Raw genomic sequence first — 17674 nt, 5'->3', positions numbered from 1 at the left:
ATAAAAGCATGACGTGTAAACATCCAAAATAATAATAATAATAAGAATGAATTTTTTTAATGTTGCATGTACAATGTTGAAAAGACATCTGAGATGAAATCTATTGCTTTACTATTTTGATCAATTATTTTTTACAGTGTATCATTTTTATTCATTTTATTTTGTTGAGATTTTATCAAATAAGGTATTTAATTTCAGTTTGATAAATTATACATTTGTACAACTCTTATCAATAACGAGACCAAAATTATTATCAACTATTATCAGTTCCCTGCAACAGGTATGAAATATAATTTGATAAGTAGTTATGATTTTTATTTAAAAAAATATAAATTTATATATAAATTGAATTGATTAAAATTACTTTTATAATATGAACAATATTATAATTTAGTTATTACCATTGTTCAAAAAATATATACTAATGTATTTTAGAACTTAGAAATATTTAGAGCTTATAAGTACTGGTCACTGGAGCACTTACAAATAAATAATGATTAATGAACAAATTTTTTGTCTGAGCATTGGAGGCTGGGAAGGGGGCGTGTCGAACCTTTTATCTGTATTAATTAATATTACATTTGAAACGCAGTTAATAGTTTTAATTGAGCTCTTTTACTTGATTATCTCTAATTCTACCCCTGCTGTATATGTATCAAAATAAACACCAATCCAAAAGTGATTTAGATTATATTGCTAAGTGATAAACACAAAATTGTAAACTCGACTGTCGTGAAGATTAAGGTGAAATGTCTAAAATGTATGCTATTGAACTCTTTTGTATATTATAGTTATATATAAGGACACTCAGTGTGCCTTTCCAAGAGGCCTAGATTACCGGATATCAATACCTATTAAAATGATAATAAAGGTTTAGTCTTAGTCAATTGTACAGCTTTTAAAAATATTTTTAACTCCATCTGTTCAGAATATATTTAATTGGTTAATGACTATTTGATTAGGTATGTAATTTACCAGATAAATTGTAGGCATTGTTAGCTTTAATGTCTAAAATACGGTGACAATAATCACCGATTTTAATCATTAGCGGTAACGGAAGCACAGCTTCGACTGCAGGAATTGGTAAATACCACGTCGAACCACGGTATATAAACGGGTTTCACTATATACTACGAGGACTGTGATATACAACAGACTGCATTTACCGGAGTGATTAGTTAACACGCAATGTACGTATGATACATTATTGTGAGATATAACACAAAACCAACCGTAATAATAATACAATTAATCGATAATTATTGAAATTATTTTAAAATACGATATTATACAATCATTCAAAGATAAATGTATATAAACGTGTAAATGATAATACACACATCTGCGTGGATTAAGTATCGGTACTTAATATACTTTATATTATGTATATAAAAATTCGGGGCGATGTTTTTATTTCGATCCAACAGACAGAGAAAGCCCCTCCGGTCAACATGTCAATTCCATTTCGTCGGACCCGCGAGAGATCGAAAACCACTTACTGTACAGGTCTCCAGGTCGCTCGTTTATGTAAGTTTGTATCTGTGTGAGCGTACCGAAAATGACTAATGAGCGACGTGTGTTCACTCGACTTGCGGTATAAACTTGAAACGGTATACACACAAGTCACATATACACACACATAAACACGAGTGTGAGGAAAGGAAGGGAAAAAAGGAGTAATATTGTAATAATAATAAAACTGAAAAAACCTTGGGGCGGCCGAGAGGAGAATGGCCTCTGATTATAATAGTGATGATGAACCATGAACCTGAAGCCGCGCTTATATATTATATGAGTGTGTGTATATAATGTATAATTTCGTCTGCTGCCGTCGCCGCTGCTGACCTCTACCGAAAAACACATGTCACTTCTGAAAACGCACTTCTTCCGATAATCACACGTAAGTATAATATTACTATATTTATACCTATATCAGAATCCGCATTGTTATAGCATAACGCCTCACGCCAAATATACGTGCACGAGTGCAGCAGTTATGGGTGTCGTTTGTTTGGCATTTATTCTGTTTCTATATTATTTACACACAGGATGATTCTTCAAGTATGGTCACCCCTCTTTTTCCCTTTTAATAATACTTATATTCAAATGCTGTTTATTGGAATTTTTTAAATATAGGTTAGAATCAGAAATGTATTGGTTAACCAATTAAATAGTGTCCGGTGCTCGCCAAACTATGACATATAATAGTTAACATGATAAGTACTACGTGGAAATCACCGGGCCCTTTTTACTGTAAATAATTTATTATATATTTATTTGTATTCAGGCGTCTAAAATTAAAATAAATTTAAGTAGGTACCTATAGTTTTAACTTTTAGAGTTATTAAAATTTGTCTAAGGGTTCACCTAAAGATTAAATAATGTTCTTATATAAATTATAAACTAGATTTAAAATTCAGTCCAATATTAATTATCTATTAATTGCTATATCATTTTCAAATCATCATTGCCCCATATATCTTCTAAATCTATTATAATGGTTTTTATCCTGAATAGGTACATAACATTTGATTGAAAAAATTATACGTTTACAATTTATATTGTAGAAAACGGCTATTCTTAGTTGAAAACCATAACCTTATAAAAATCTAGATAGCTGAAAATATTGCTCTATACGTATACACGACTAGAATATGAAAAAATTAAAGCAAGCAAACTTGGTGTTTAATTACTCCTTGTATATTTCACACATAAAATTGAAAGTGAAAAATATTTTGTTTGCAGAATAAGAAATTTAAAATGTATACTGTTATTAAAAAACGTAAACATTTATAAAATGATAAATTAGTGATGAATTCAAATTATCTATAATAAAAATATTTACCAAAACGATAATGGGTAATTTTTGAGATATCGAGTGTTTACTGAGGATCCTGTTTATATAATCACTCTATATAAATGCCTATAATATGAGAAAAAACACTAGCGCCGGTAATGATTTTAAAAAATAACAACGAGTTATCGGGTTTCAGATTAATGGAAGTATTACCTGAACGTTAACAAGTCGTATAAAAAAGTGGGCACCTACCTATAATATTTATAGGTAGGTTGCACGCGTATCCGACGTTATACCATATTAATACATTATTATTCTCGCCCTGGCAGCTGTGACGCCGCATAAATAATGTTGTGTTCTAAATATTACAATTGTATCTACATTTCGAACGCGCGTTGTCGTAATGACGTCAAGATATGAAATTCTAACACGTCGCGCGTCCATATTAGAAAAACTATAATACAATTTACAACCGATGAGGATCAAGTGTTTATGAGTAACTACCGATTCCAGATGTCGGAAGTAAAAGTAATAGTTAATGGAAGACCCAAAAATGCCGCAAACCGGAAATATTAAAATTAATTATTACGTAGTATTGTTGAAAATATTTAAATAAACTTCAGTCCTTCCCTTCTTTAACAATGGCGGAACAAGTGGCAAAACGAGACCGACAATAAACCAATGGTATGATACATTTTTAGCATTATTATTTTTTATGTTATTATGAACATTGTAAGTAGTCCTTACTTGAATGTACGATTTTTTCAGTGTATACCCTATAATTGTAATGAAAATTAATTTCAAAAACGAACAAAGATGTTTCCCACATTTTGTTACTTTTAATTAGTAGTAGAGGTTGTGAAAATGTATAGCATACAGTAAAATAACATTTACCTAATTAAAAATTAATGGTCCTAACCCTAAGTTTTATAAACTACATTTTTTACTTGTATTCCAAAAAATAATAATACATATACGGTGATCATTTCATATCAACCCTTATGATAGGTATATTTAAATACAAATGATAATTTTTTTTACCTTGTGCATATTATATGTATTATTGCCCCTTACTGCAGAAGGACGAAATAAACGTGTGTGATTAACATTTGTACCGAAAGCAATAATTATTGCCTGAATAATATTATTGTATCAAAACAGAAACGACACCACCACTCAGTGCGGTAGACATATACATTAACACACTCGCACAGTCACACTAGAGAATTAAGATGTTCTGACAAACGAAATGAAACTGTAATAATATACGTCAGAGTTTCGGTCATAAAACTAGTATTTAAGAACCTTTGGTGTCATAGTATATAAAAATACGGTCGGATTTTTGGGGTCCTATTGTTGTGGGCGTGCATCAAATACGAGGACGGATGAGAAGGAAAAAAAATAAATATGAAATAATATTATATGGTCAGCCATCGTTCGGGGTAGGACCTTGAGAACTGTGGGACATATACACAAAAAAACTAATAATCGATCCACACACAACATGCATACAAACACACACGCACATGCAAGTCGGGTTTCGTGCTGCGTTACGGGACGTCGCGAGTCAAAGGAGCCGACGGACGACCGGTGTACCCGCCACTTCAGGCCCTTATCGAGTGATTTATACGAGCGGTTCGGCTCAATATAATAATATATTATATATATATAAATGTATGTAATATTGTAATACGTGCACTTGTAGCCTAAATACGGTCAGTCTTCGAAGTTATTCAACATTGCGCATAATAATAATAATATTATAATGAAGAGGAAAACCGACGTTCACTTAGCAAATCAGCACGAATTTAACGTTTATTTTATCGAGTTGAAAAAAAAAAATCAAAATATCAAATGTGTAGATCCGGCAGACGACAACGATGCAAACCGTATAGACCGGAGAAGACCCGTATAATATGTGCCCTCCAAACCGGACTTCGTAAAGGTCCTGTCCTTGAACGAAACCGCCGTCTGGACCGACGGAGTACACAATATTGTAGCATGATATACATATACATATTACTTACAAAATACAAACATGTATATAATATAAACCATAAAATAATGCCATTGATAAAATCGTTTTTTTTTTTCAGAACTCGTATATTTTGTTTCGGGAAATCGCCACGTTCTTATTTGACGTAGAACTTTAGGGAGTTCCTAAATGGACAAACGCAATATAAAATATAAATTAATGCGAGTAGATAAATTCTTAATTTTGTTTTAATTGTTCAGAACTAAATGCACAAAAAGATTTCAAATGTTTTACTTTTTTTAAATTTTGTTAATTTAATATATTATATTATTATTAAAAAAAAGTATGGAATGCGAATACCACATGATCTTATGTATAAACTGAAAAAATATCAAATATGATTAAATCTACTATCTTTGCAAAAATGGATTATAAAATGGACAATATTATTTTTATATGGGTAGATGGTAAATATTATTATACTATCAAATAGAATTCAATAAAAGTAGTAATATTTAATATTTAAAGAACTCATTTATGATGTACCATTTATCTAATTTTGGTTTAGTTTCTTATTTTGTCAAAATATTTTATTTTAATATGCCTAAAATAAATCATTTTCCACTATTAGAAGGTGCGTTCGTTAATTATAAGTATGTTTTGTTGAAAATGTGTGATCGTTTGAAAACTAACTCCGTTTTTGTATCGTTTCCGTTGATTGATGTTTTGTTCTGTAGCGTTTATTATCTTGGAACACGTCAGACCACGCTCTTTATTCCTTATTGTTGGGACAAACGTACATAATTTAAGACATCATTTTCAATGACGTGCCCTTTTCGTTTTTTAAATACAAATTAAGGCACCTGTCGCGCCGCCAGGGAAAATGATGATACTGTAGTTGTAGTTTTTAATAATTTCGTCTCTTTTTCAAGGATAACGGTTTTTTTTTACATGTGTTTTCATTACAATTTTTTATGGGAACATGTGTACATAAAAATAATCATCTAACCACTTACACGCTAATTTAATTTATTCGACAATAACGAGTGGATGACACGAATCGTAGGTATTAGGGTACGAGACATACGTTTCGAGATACATTACACGGCCGAGAAGAATAATATTAGCATATAATATAATATGATTGATGATCTAAACGACACAATACACTATATCAGATTGCGCGGAGACTCGCGGCAATGACTGCAACAATAATCATAGTATAACAACAATAATATCATGATCAATGCGACCGTATCACGACATTATCGTTACCTTGCAACTTGATTTCCGTCTCCCAGAACTTTTGTAGCTCCGTGAAGTATTTGTCGAGTATGAACACCTTAGAATGGCCCACGCTGGCCATCACACCCGAATCCGACACGGTGGTAAATGTATAGGTAGGTGCGTGTGTTTCTCTAAGGAACTGCAGCCGTCTTCGTTCGTCGCCAAGTCATCGCGGTTCGTGCCACAAGTCACTTGTCCGAATTACGTAGGTTAGGTTTGCTTTTCAGCTTGACGAGAAGTCACCGACTTCATCGCAAGAATACTTGCACACAATTACACAAAAAATTACGCAAAAAAAAAAATTACGAACTGGCACGCCGGACGGACACGATCGCACAACGCGGCGGACGGACACGGACTGCAGCGGCAGCGAGAGAGCTCGGGGCGGCGGCGGACCGACGACCGCGGGAGGATTCTTCAACTATCGAGCACCGGCGGCGGCGCTAACTATCGATACATGGCGTGTCTAAAAGGTAGGCGGCAGGACGTGCAACTATATAGGCAATAGGTAGGCAGGTATATAAGGTACCAGCTCGTCGCGTTTCCATCCCGAGTCGTCTCGTTATTATATCTGTGGTCCGCGTTGCTCGCTATATTTTTACTGCTACTCGGCCGCGGGGGTTAATCAAAATCAAGGTCATTCGTACCGACTTTCTCGGTTTGTTTCTTTTCGTTTATTTTTGTTTTCCGGAAATCACATTGTAGGTATAGCAAGTGCGCATAGTAATATACTGCACAGTGTTGTGTTAAAGCACTTAACGGCTTACCATATACCGCCGCCGTTTCGGATACCAATGCGACCGTTGACCGTCGCGACAGTATAGGCTAATGTATTATAACGAACGCGTAAACGAAACACAAATACGAAAAACGTACAATATTCATTGTATGGACGTTACATTATAACAAGCGATTTTATGTAATTTTTTTTAACGAAAAATTCCCATTTACAGATAACAGCTTTCACGCGATTCGGTTTACGACGACATAATATGTCTATAAACACATATTTAGAGATAATTATATTATCATGAAAACTAATCAGAGTTGTACGTTTATTTTACTACAACAAAAACTGTATGTGAAAACAATAGTGTTTGAAGTTATCATATTAAATTACAATGATATTTATTATACGCATTATAAATTATAATATATAATATGTGCAATGCGATTATTGGTTACCTATATAATATCATACACCTCCATTAAATCATGATAATAACCGTAAATTGTTTTAATATTGAAATAAATGTGTTAATATACTGCATATAACTACTTTTACTACTTAATGTTAATTTATTTTAAACGGTATTATTAAAATATAAGAGTATATACCTATGTGAAAACCAATAAGGAAGAAAACACTCCTCGAGCATGCCACTTGCCAACTTCCATATTTTTTTAATGTAATCCACGAGTCTATGATTTATAACCAATACTTAATGCTATAGTACTATGTTATATAGTTAATTGTCTAATTGAATTCAGTATGTCAGAGAAAATATAAAACTAGTAAGTAACACATTTAATTAATTTAATGAAAATAATACACAGATACCCTCGTATATACATAGGATAATACAAAGATATGTAGGACAAAATTTTTTTTTTATAAAATCAACAATAATTAATGTAATGTTGTCCCGTGTCCGTATAAAGCAAAACATTTATCGACGATCGATTGGCAGAATGATGGTTATACAAAATATGTATTTAATATACAAATAATGGATATGAAAACCTAAATACGCCAAAAGTTTACTAAAGAATGTCAAACTGTATCAAATTAATAATCAACAATGTCAACTAGAATAATTTATGAATATTGTACATACTTATAACTTAGATAATTAATTATGATCTATATAATTCTTGTTATCATATATACTTATTATGTCAGCTGATATAGATTGTATATTTCGACTTAAAATAAAAAAAAAAATCTATATCATTTTAACTGCGACAATTTATTTATAAAACACTTAATAAGGCTAAACAATACGTATTTCAAGTATATACTAAATTTTGTAAATTTTCGGCATTCAAAAAATTGTGATACGGAAGAACGTAAAGAATCAACGGGATTTATGGATAATCGAACACGTTATTAAATGTTTATTTTAATTTGAATATATGTATAAGTAAAGATAGAGAATAATAATAAATTCTCGTATAAGTAGGTAATAATATATTCTTTTACTTGAACAGTTATTTGTTGAATAAATTACTTAAATATAATTTTTAGAGTATTTCAACTAAATTTTTTTTTTATCCGAACCTATGTAGATGCACACTATAATACGTTTACATGTCAAAGCAAATTATTACACAAAGACTTTTAAAATTAAAGATAAATTTGTATTAATTCTAATACTATTTAAACGTCTTAACTCATAATATTATGATTATTTCTTTGTTTTAATTAAAATATATTATTTATATATATCTTTATTGACGTAGCAAAACATCAATCGATTTAAATTTAATACACTCAGAATCTAAAATCGTATTATATATTGTCTATTAATTCATAAAAAATACAAAACCATACGCACACACACACAAGGATAAAAGTGAAAAATGAATATATTTATAAAAGAAGAGTGTTTTAGGAAAATACTGTAACGTAAGTCCTTAACGTTATTTTGGATGACGTTATGTTACATATTTGATATTAATAATGAAAAATAATGAAGTGTTTTTAGAGCGCAGTCGGGGTGATTATCAATTAAGACGTCATTTTGTCAGATTTCCAACAAAATTTTTTGTCACTTGGAATTAGCCAACAATTTTGGTCTTGTTTTTTTAGAGAGGAAGTATTCCACCGTCCAAATTTAATTAGGATTACCAATTTCTTGGTTACATTTGAAATAGGGTGTATTGATATCTAATGTTTTTCTGGTGTATGACGATATTTTTGATTCTTAAAAATGAAAAAACTAGAATGTTGAACTTATAATAACTAGAATTATATATAGAGTAATGTAAATCTAATAAAAGACAATCGTTACATATTACACGTATAAGAGTTATAAAATATATGCTTTTAAATATTATTCGTGTCCAATCGCGAAATATTATGATTTGAATTTTGAAAGATAATGTATGCAATTCTAAACTCTTTCACCGTATATAACTAATATTTGTAAATAATTTTATGCGAATCTTATATAATTTACCTATGTTCCTAGTTTAAATGTATCAAAACAAGAACTTATACCATCGTGTACTCAAGTATTTAAAATATATACCAAGTGTAAAAAAACAGACGATAGGTACTTACAGGTTACAGACGAACTTTAGGAAGTATAGGCTTCGCAAGTTTGAAGTTTAATCGTCCACCACGGTTACATGATGTTAATATATCTCTTATCAATTATCTAGCGAACATCAATACGATATTTATATGGTACGACAAAATTGTACAAACAAAAAAATAGTGTGTACCTATTATTATATGCATATAAATGATAATATGATATTAGTACATATATTACATAGTTTTTAATTTATATGAAATATTATATAAATATTTATAAATATGTATATATGCGTGTCGTGTGTGTGTAATGACAAGACTAGACAATATCTTAGAAAATACAAGGAATTAAAATTTTTTTTTAAAAATGTTTTAGAGCAATAAGTTTACTATTTTATGTTTGTTTCTTATATACAAAAATTTAAGAACACTTTTAAAACACTTTTTATTTCCTATGATAATTCGTGGTTCACAATCAAAGTATAAATGTTATAGGTAACACTTATAATAAAATTTATATTCGTAAATCATAATATTATATATTATAACTATGTGTCTCGTAGCGTCTACGAGTATATACATGCAAAGTATAAATACAATTTTTTTTCTCAATATACCCATTTATATGAGGGCGGGTTTTTAAATTAGATTTATCCAATTATTTTATTTTCATGCGTATTGCACACACACACACACACACACATATATATACATATATATATGTATATATGTATATATATTTCATATGTGTGTGTGTAAGTATCTTTAAAATGTTATGTTATAACGTATTATTTCGACATTATACACTGTTGCTTGGTAAAGCGTATATATTTATTATACACACAGAGTAAACCTATATATTATATTATATTATAATACGTTGTAAATGGATACGTATAATATGAGTCGACAAACGCATATTTATGTCAGTGGACTTATTTAAACAAGAAACCCCCGTGCAACAAATAGCGAAAGCTCAAATGCATTTATCTAAATTTATTATTTATATTATATAATAATAATTTTTCTCATAAATTTTTTTGTCATTTTCCGTCCGTCGTCCATCGGTAGATAGAATCAGACTGTGCGACATAAAAGAATTATTACTATATTATATACTTATTATACATAATAATATATTCCTACATAATATTATATAAATATATACAAAATGTGTTGAATAATATTACGTCCTCTATTATTATATTATATATAATATATATTATGTTATTGTATGTGTTCTGCACGTTATAAGTCGACAACGAATACAATTGAATGAATATTGTATATAATATTGTATTGAAATCTACACTTCTATACCTTCTACATTTTTTTTTTAATTGAATATAATGTTAAGAATGTTGAAAAATAAATTTTGTTTATTTATTAAAGTAAAACAGATAAGTAATCGTATTAAAAAAAAAATATTAAGATAAAATAAACCACGTTTATGAATGAAAAGAGCGTGTATATATACCATAATATATATGTGTGTGTATGTACACGGGGTGCATTACGGCATAAATAAAAAAGTAATCGACAACGATTTTGAACACTAAAAAAACGATTTAAATGTTAATTCAAACAACGCTATTGAAATATATGTTGTTTTATGGTGTATGCCTATTTATTGTGTGTGAGTTATTCGACGAAATGAAATACATATTATTACGCCTATATATATTTTAAATGTTTTCTATAATCATAATATAATCGGATACCTAATATCCACTTCCAAGTGCGTATTTTAACCCGTACCAAACCCGAAATACCTTATGTATACACACTATCGAACGGACATTTCTATTATAATATATTACATTAAGTATTTTATTTTATTCGAACACCGCGATCACACGATAAAAAAATTGAGTTATAAAGCCTACAGAGTTCAGTAGATATAATACATTTTACGGTATTCGTACTAACGTATTATTATATTATATAGTAATAACTAATAATAATAATAATAATTGTCACGGGTATAATGATATGATATAATATATATTGTTAAGCGCACTGCAGACACGCGGAGAACATTTGGCGCGCAATAATTTTGTGACCGATTCGATTGTCCGTGCCAATTTTTTTCCATCGTCTTGGCGCTCTTCGACTGCCGGCACCATAAGATCCGATTTTTTTCCCCTCGTTCGATCGTTTCTCGTTTTTTCGTCATGGTCGCAACGCACGTACCAATAAGTCTGCCGTGATGGAAGAGACCGCATTTGTCGACCTTTTCGGAATGCGCATTAACGGACTTATTATACGTGTTTGTGTATACATAAAAAAAAGGAATATCAGCTTCCCACCGCGAAAAAAGAAAACGAACGTTCGGTGGTGTAATAACAATATACCTACCTATAATATAATATACCTAAACGCAGACGGAAAACATCGATGTTGTGCTGCGAGAAGACGGCAGCGGCAGTAACTATAGACGACATCGATGTTTTTCGTATCTGCCATTATATACACCTGTCCAGGGCCACACATACGTATACCAGATCACCCGACTCGTATACATAGGTATATACTATATAGGTACACATCGTATATACCTGTACACACGATGATATAAATATATATGTGTGTGTGTGTGTGTGTGTATACGGCGAGTGGATGTAAGAATCGGTCCTGTGATGTTGCAGAGGGGGCAGCAGCGTTGGGAGGACGGTGGGGACGGCGGCGGCGCACAGACTCCTATAGAGCCGGGTACGAAAACAGGTTTTGAACAAACAAGAAATAAAACATAAAAAAAAAAAAAAAGAATAAAAATAATAATGAGAAAGAGAACATAACATAATACCTGCGCCTTGGGTATTTCTTCGAACTCTCTTTCACCTCTACCACGGGCCGCCGCCGCCTCCGTGACGGTAGAACCGAATGGAGAGAAACACCTTATCTCCTCCCCACCGGCCTTTCCTTAATATTATATACATGTATATAATGCGCCTGTGTGTGTATACGCGGGGAATGTTTATACTCGTATAATAGGCATACACGAATATCGGATATACATTATGTGTATGGGTAGGTACGTCGTGTGTGTGTGTGTGTGTGTGTGTATATATAGGTACGAGTAGCCGTATATATAATATAATAATATATAATACGACTGTTTTTACTGCATCGGAGGCTGTGCAGGAGAGCCTCCGCCGAGAGAATTATCGACGTGCCACTACACACACACACCACTGTGTATAATAATATATAATGTACGATGGACGCGCGCGAGTGGCGGCCTACTGGGACGACTTAACGGTTTGCTGCCGCGACTTTCGAGGCAATCGCCGCGTTTTGTTTCTCTCGCGCGCGGTCTCTGCAGACCGACGGGTTCGTGTACGACGACGACTTTCGTGGCCTTTTTGTCCTCACGTCCCGCAGGTAAACCGTATCAGACCGTTTGGGCCGAGAAGTGACGAGTATACTAATACGCATAATATTGTACTACGAATTTTCACGACCGTCGACCACCAACGGCGTAAGTCGAATTCGAGTATAAACAGACGATGACTGTTATATAACGTCATAATCGTTATACGCGATGCGTTCGTCGTTTGAGCACGCCAATCGAGGAAATCGTTGTACCGCTCGAGTCTCCGTACGGACCGTGACGGCTTCCGATCGGACGAAATTAATAATAAATATAACTCGTAGAAAATATGCGTAGGTGCGGTACACGCGGCGAATAAAATAATATAATGTGTACGAGTCGGGTACGAAATTGATTTCCCGAAGACGGGTATATAATATTATGTACGTTTTATTGCCACATAAATAACATTTTTTGCGCGCACTCGCCTATCTGTACGCCACGTATAGGTAATTATAATAATAATAAAATTGATGGATGCGTCTCGGCCATCGGTTTAACCCTTAGCTACACGCGCCATTTTTTTTTCAATAATTGCACGCGCGGTGTATTTTATACACCAATTTGTTTTACGCAGAAATCAATGTCGTATTGCATATATATTTGACTTTATTTACTAATAAAAGAACAAAATACTACTTAATATTGTTTAACATTTAATTATAAAAAAAAAAATGAATAAAAAAAATTTTTGTTATTACTATATTATAATTGATAAAAGCAAAAATATCTTACTCGCGCGGTGTATTTCGTTCACCGATACAAAAATATTTTATACGGAGCTTGTTTGTGCGGCTACAAACATCAAATGACGACTGAAATGGATTAATAACTATTACATATTAGATAAGAAAAGGTTAGATTAGGAGAATAACTGAAAACAAATAAAAACTAAAATAGAACAAGATAAACAAAAATATTGGTGTACAAAATACACCAGCGCGTGTAGTTAAGGGTTAATAAACGAAAAACGGAATAATTTCGTTCCGTTCCTGCAGAATGCACACATTATGATAATAATATTATGATATGCTTTCACGAGGATAATTATTTCTCACTAACGCGAGCGCAGTATATATTATAATATACCCCCATATATAAGAAAACCGCTGCGAGTCGTTACGCGTCGGGTTGTTCAAAACAATAATTTTTTTTTTTTATGTATTCGTTCGCGTCGTCGTTATTATAATATGGTGTTATTAATCATTATCATTATACTTATGCATTATAGGTACGTGCCTGGCGTGATGTATAATTAATATCATTATCCGCGTATTTCGAACACGCATGTGCATAATATATAATATACCAGGTGTACTTGTGTACATTATATTATAATGTGTGTGCAGTCGTATGTATAATAATATTATGTTAGTGTAAATAAAACGCAACTCATGTGACACGCGCGGCGCGAAGAGCTGTCTCCGGCGATCTACTGATACAGATTACACAACCCCGTGCACATATTAATACATATTGCTGATGTCGAGTCGGCCGATTTGGGGGAGGGGGTTAATTTTAATTAAATACCGTGTCGATCAAAAATCAAATTCCGTGCTTCCGCATAATACGTCACACTTAATTCATACAATAATAATATGATATTATATACAGATCGTTTCCATATTGCCAAATGCAGTGTTAAACACTTCTCATCACCACTTCACTTAAATACTTTAATTACGCGTTTATTATTTAATTTCTTAGTCCATTATCTCTATAAATTTCTATAACAAGAAAATCAATTATCTAACGATTACGCGAATAATTTAATAGATTTAGGGATGATTTATTTTGAAGGAACGTAAATCCTTGTCAAATTTGCAAAATCTTCGAACAACGCCAGTGATGTGTTTTGTCTCACAACCATGCACAATATATATTCATGAATCTCCTATGATGTACAAATGCACAATCGCACCTTATGCACCAGACGGTGACGCAAACGATACGACTGAGAAGACGCGGAGGATAAGATCGATGACAACCGCGTTTTTTTCACATTGATTGATTAACCGACCGCTGACCAACGGAAAATATTGCGATTGCTCGTTTGCGGATATACCGTAGATTATATGCACGACAATCGTCTCGACTGCGGTCCACGATGTTCACGTGGTTAACTCGCGAGCGGGTTACCGTAAACCGCGATATTTCCGTCGTCAGTCGGCCAGTCCGTGTCGTCCGCGAGTGCGTATTAAATGGCGCGGTGTCTAATATTAAGCGCGGTTTGTGTGGTGGTCCACAGCCGACGTCCCGACAAGATGTGGTTCGAAAATTATATATACATAGTTCCGACGATAATTTCAAACGAATTTTTCTTCAGACAATTATTTAACTCTTCTTTAACTCATCTCTTTAAAAAAAATGTTTAGCCCGATCTAAGTAATCGGCAGTTATTAGTACTATTGCGGTACCATTTCATATTAAACGTGTTAACTATGACTATCCTACACAATAGTAAAATCAACACACATTTAATTAACAACTCGATGGACAACTTTAAATGCTTATATAAAAAAAATAATCGTAATCTTAATTATAATGTCGATATTTTTAAACTGCTGTAAGACTATTTTAACAGTGATTACACCTTATATATCTAAAAGTCAAGAGAACGTTAAAAAAGTAATGAAATATTCGGAAAATGATGCCATATTTACAGTTATCTGCATTCTGCATAACATACGATCTAAATTACAGGTATTTACAACAAAAACAGAATGTTTTGTCTAAAACGGGGTGTCGCGTATTTTTTAATCTTTCTTTATTTTTGAATTTTACAATTTATTGATATAATGTCTGTAATTAATTTTTAATATTATTTCGACTTAATTCAGAATATCTTACATAAATATCAAAACTATTAAATTAACAGCAACTAATACTGATGATATGATGGCGATTAGCGATGAAATACCAAAAGCTGTAATCGTCACACGACATCTTCAGTGTACGTATTGTCTATGTTCTAAAAATATTGGATGTGGAATGTCCGATATTAATAAAACTGTTAGGTGTCAAATACCTCGTGGGTGTCAAAAGTCCGCGAATACCCATAAATCATCCACAATATTAATGATTAGACCAAATATTCGGAGTGAGGGGCTAATTTTTAAGATACGCCTACGACGCCTATACTGCAGAGCAAGGGCGTCTACCATATTTTTGCACCTGTGTCTCGAAATCGTAATTGCGTGAATTGCTTATTATGTGTAGGTACCATTATATATAATAATACGTATAATGTATAATAAAATAGCATATACTGCAGGTGCAAATGCATATGAATGAAAATTCGTTAATAACGTATTATAGTTGGTCAGCAGTGGTCAATGATATCACTTCGTGTGGCATAAAGTATAGACCTCAGACACATGATATAAATATTACATGACATAATAATATATTAATAGCTGCACGCAATACACCCGACCACCGCCCACTACTATACAGGGAGACTCGCTAGGTCCAATCCTGCTCACCCCATTTTTTACTTTAGTAACGCATTAATTTAAGTTCTGGTTTTTGTAATTTTAGAGTATGCATTTAAAGACTACATCTTTAGATACTTAAATTTTTTATAACACTTAAGGAATATCCGATAGGGGTAAAAACTTTATTTTCAAATGAGAACAATAATTTTTTTTACCTATCTGAGCAGATAATTTTTTTTAATCTAGATACATTTGTCGAATTAATAAATGTTTTGATTTTAAATTAATATTCCAATTTTCAAATGTTACTATAAATCTAAATTCAAACCAGCTGTTTCTTAGTTAGTTATTTAACTAATATGAGTTCGTGATAAAATATGTTAAATTATATTACGGACTATCTGGAGATTTGATATTAATGTAATAGCTTTATTGCTTTAATAACATTTTAAAAAAAAATCATAGTATAATTTAAGTACTAAACTTGAAATCACAACTATTTTATGCAAAACCATTATAAATGAATGTGTCTATAGTCCTATAATCATTAGTACATATAAAGTTAAATAAATCGGAAACTACTCGTCAAAATTTTAATCTAAAGATGCATCAACATTTTCAAAACAATCTTCTACTGAAACAGTAAAAAAGGATGGTATAAATACGAACTTAAAAATAAAAATGGTTATTACAAAATATGATTTTAAGGAAACTAAACAATTCAAAAAGCATAATTCAAATAAACACGCATTGACGTTTTATTAAAGGATAAATAGGAATATGCAAACGCAGTGAATATATATACATATAGATAATGAATTCTTATACGATTTTAACGGACAAACTTAATATTCTTAATATTAACTCGTCACACACCGTGCAATAACATATGACTATCATACCGTCACATAATATTATAATGACGCGTACAGGTGGTAATTTAATTTTTCCGACATCATCGACCGCTGTGATAATACGTATAATATTATTGTTTCAGAACATAATATTATCGTCGTGCGTGCCCGCGGTTCACGTATCACGTTTTACAAAACGGACAACGATAAATAAAAAAAAAAACCACCCGCTGTTTACGTATTTTAATACTATGAATAATATTATTGAGTACGTGAGTGTACAGGATGTGTATAGGTACCTACACTATATCTACTATTTTCCGGCCGCGCGAGTACCTCCATCTCCGCCGTCGTCAAAATAAAAAGTCATCGTGTTGTAGTAAACCGACGCCATATTATAATATGTTAATATTACTATTTTACTATGGATTGTACATAAATGTGTTACTGGCGGATTAGATGACGACATCATGTTTTTACGTATTTGTGATTGATTATCTAAATCATATAATATCGTAACATAATAATAGTTATACTACTATTCATATAGGAACCGAAGGATTCCCTATACCAATATATTTTCGGTTTCTTTGGTCCATCACTTATATTATTCCTACTGTGTATTCGTCCGGCCGAGACTTAGTACATATACTACAGGTCTCAATACGCTGTACGATTAGAATTAGTCT

The 17674-nt window shown here is 32.0% G+C and overlaps 1 protein-coding gene across 4 annotated transcripts in view; it reads right to left on the bottom strand.

The window, feature by feature from the left end:
• Positions 1-17674, bottom strand: part of LOC132919750 (myosin-G heavy chain) — a 70054-nt gene that overhangs the window by 23411 nt on the left and 28969 nt on the right. The window contains exon 1 of one of the 4 annotated variants that reach the window (XM_060981565.1): positions 6048-6439. The exons of the other annotated variants lie outside the window; for them this stretch is intronic. Coding sequence (XP_060837548.1) covers positions 6048-6138 — 91 coding nt within the window. The 5' untranslated portion in view covers positions 6139-6439. Of the gene's footprint in view, positions 1-6047; positions 6440-17674 lie in introns of those variants that run through there. 4 annotated transcript variants of the gene reach the window in all.

Source organism: Rhopalosiphum padi, chromosome 2 (genome assembly GCF_020882245.1).
Source record: "Rhopalosiphum padi isolate XX-2018 chromosome 2, ASM2088224v1, whole genome shotgun sequence".
Taxonomy (NCBI): Eukaryota; Metazoa; Arthropoda; class Insecta; order Hemiptera; family Aphididae; genus Rhopalosiphum; species Rhopalosiphum padi.
The sequence above is the reverse complement of the archived record's forward strand: the minus strand, read 5'-3'. Positions and strand labels throughout refer to the sequence as shown.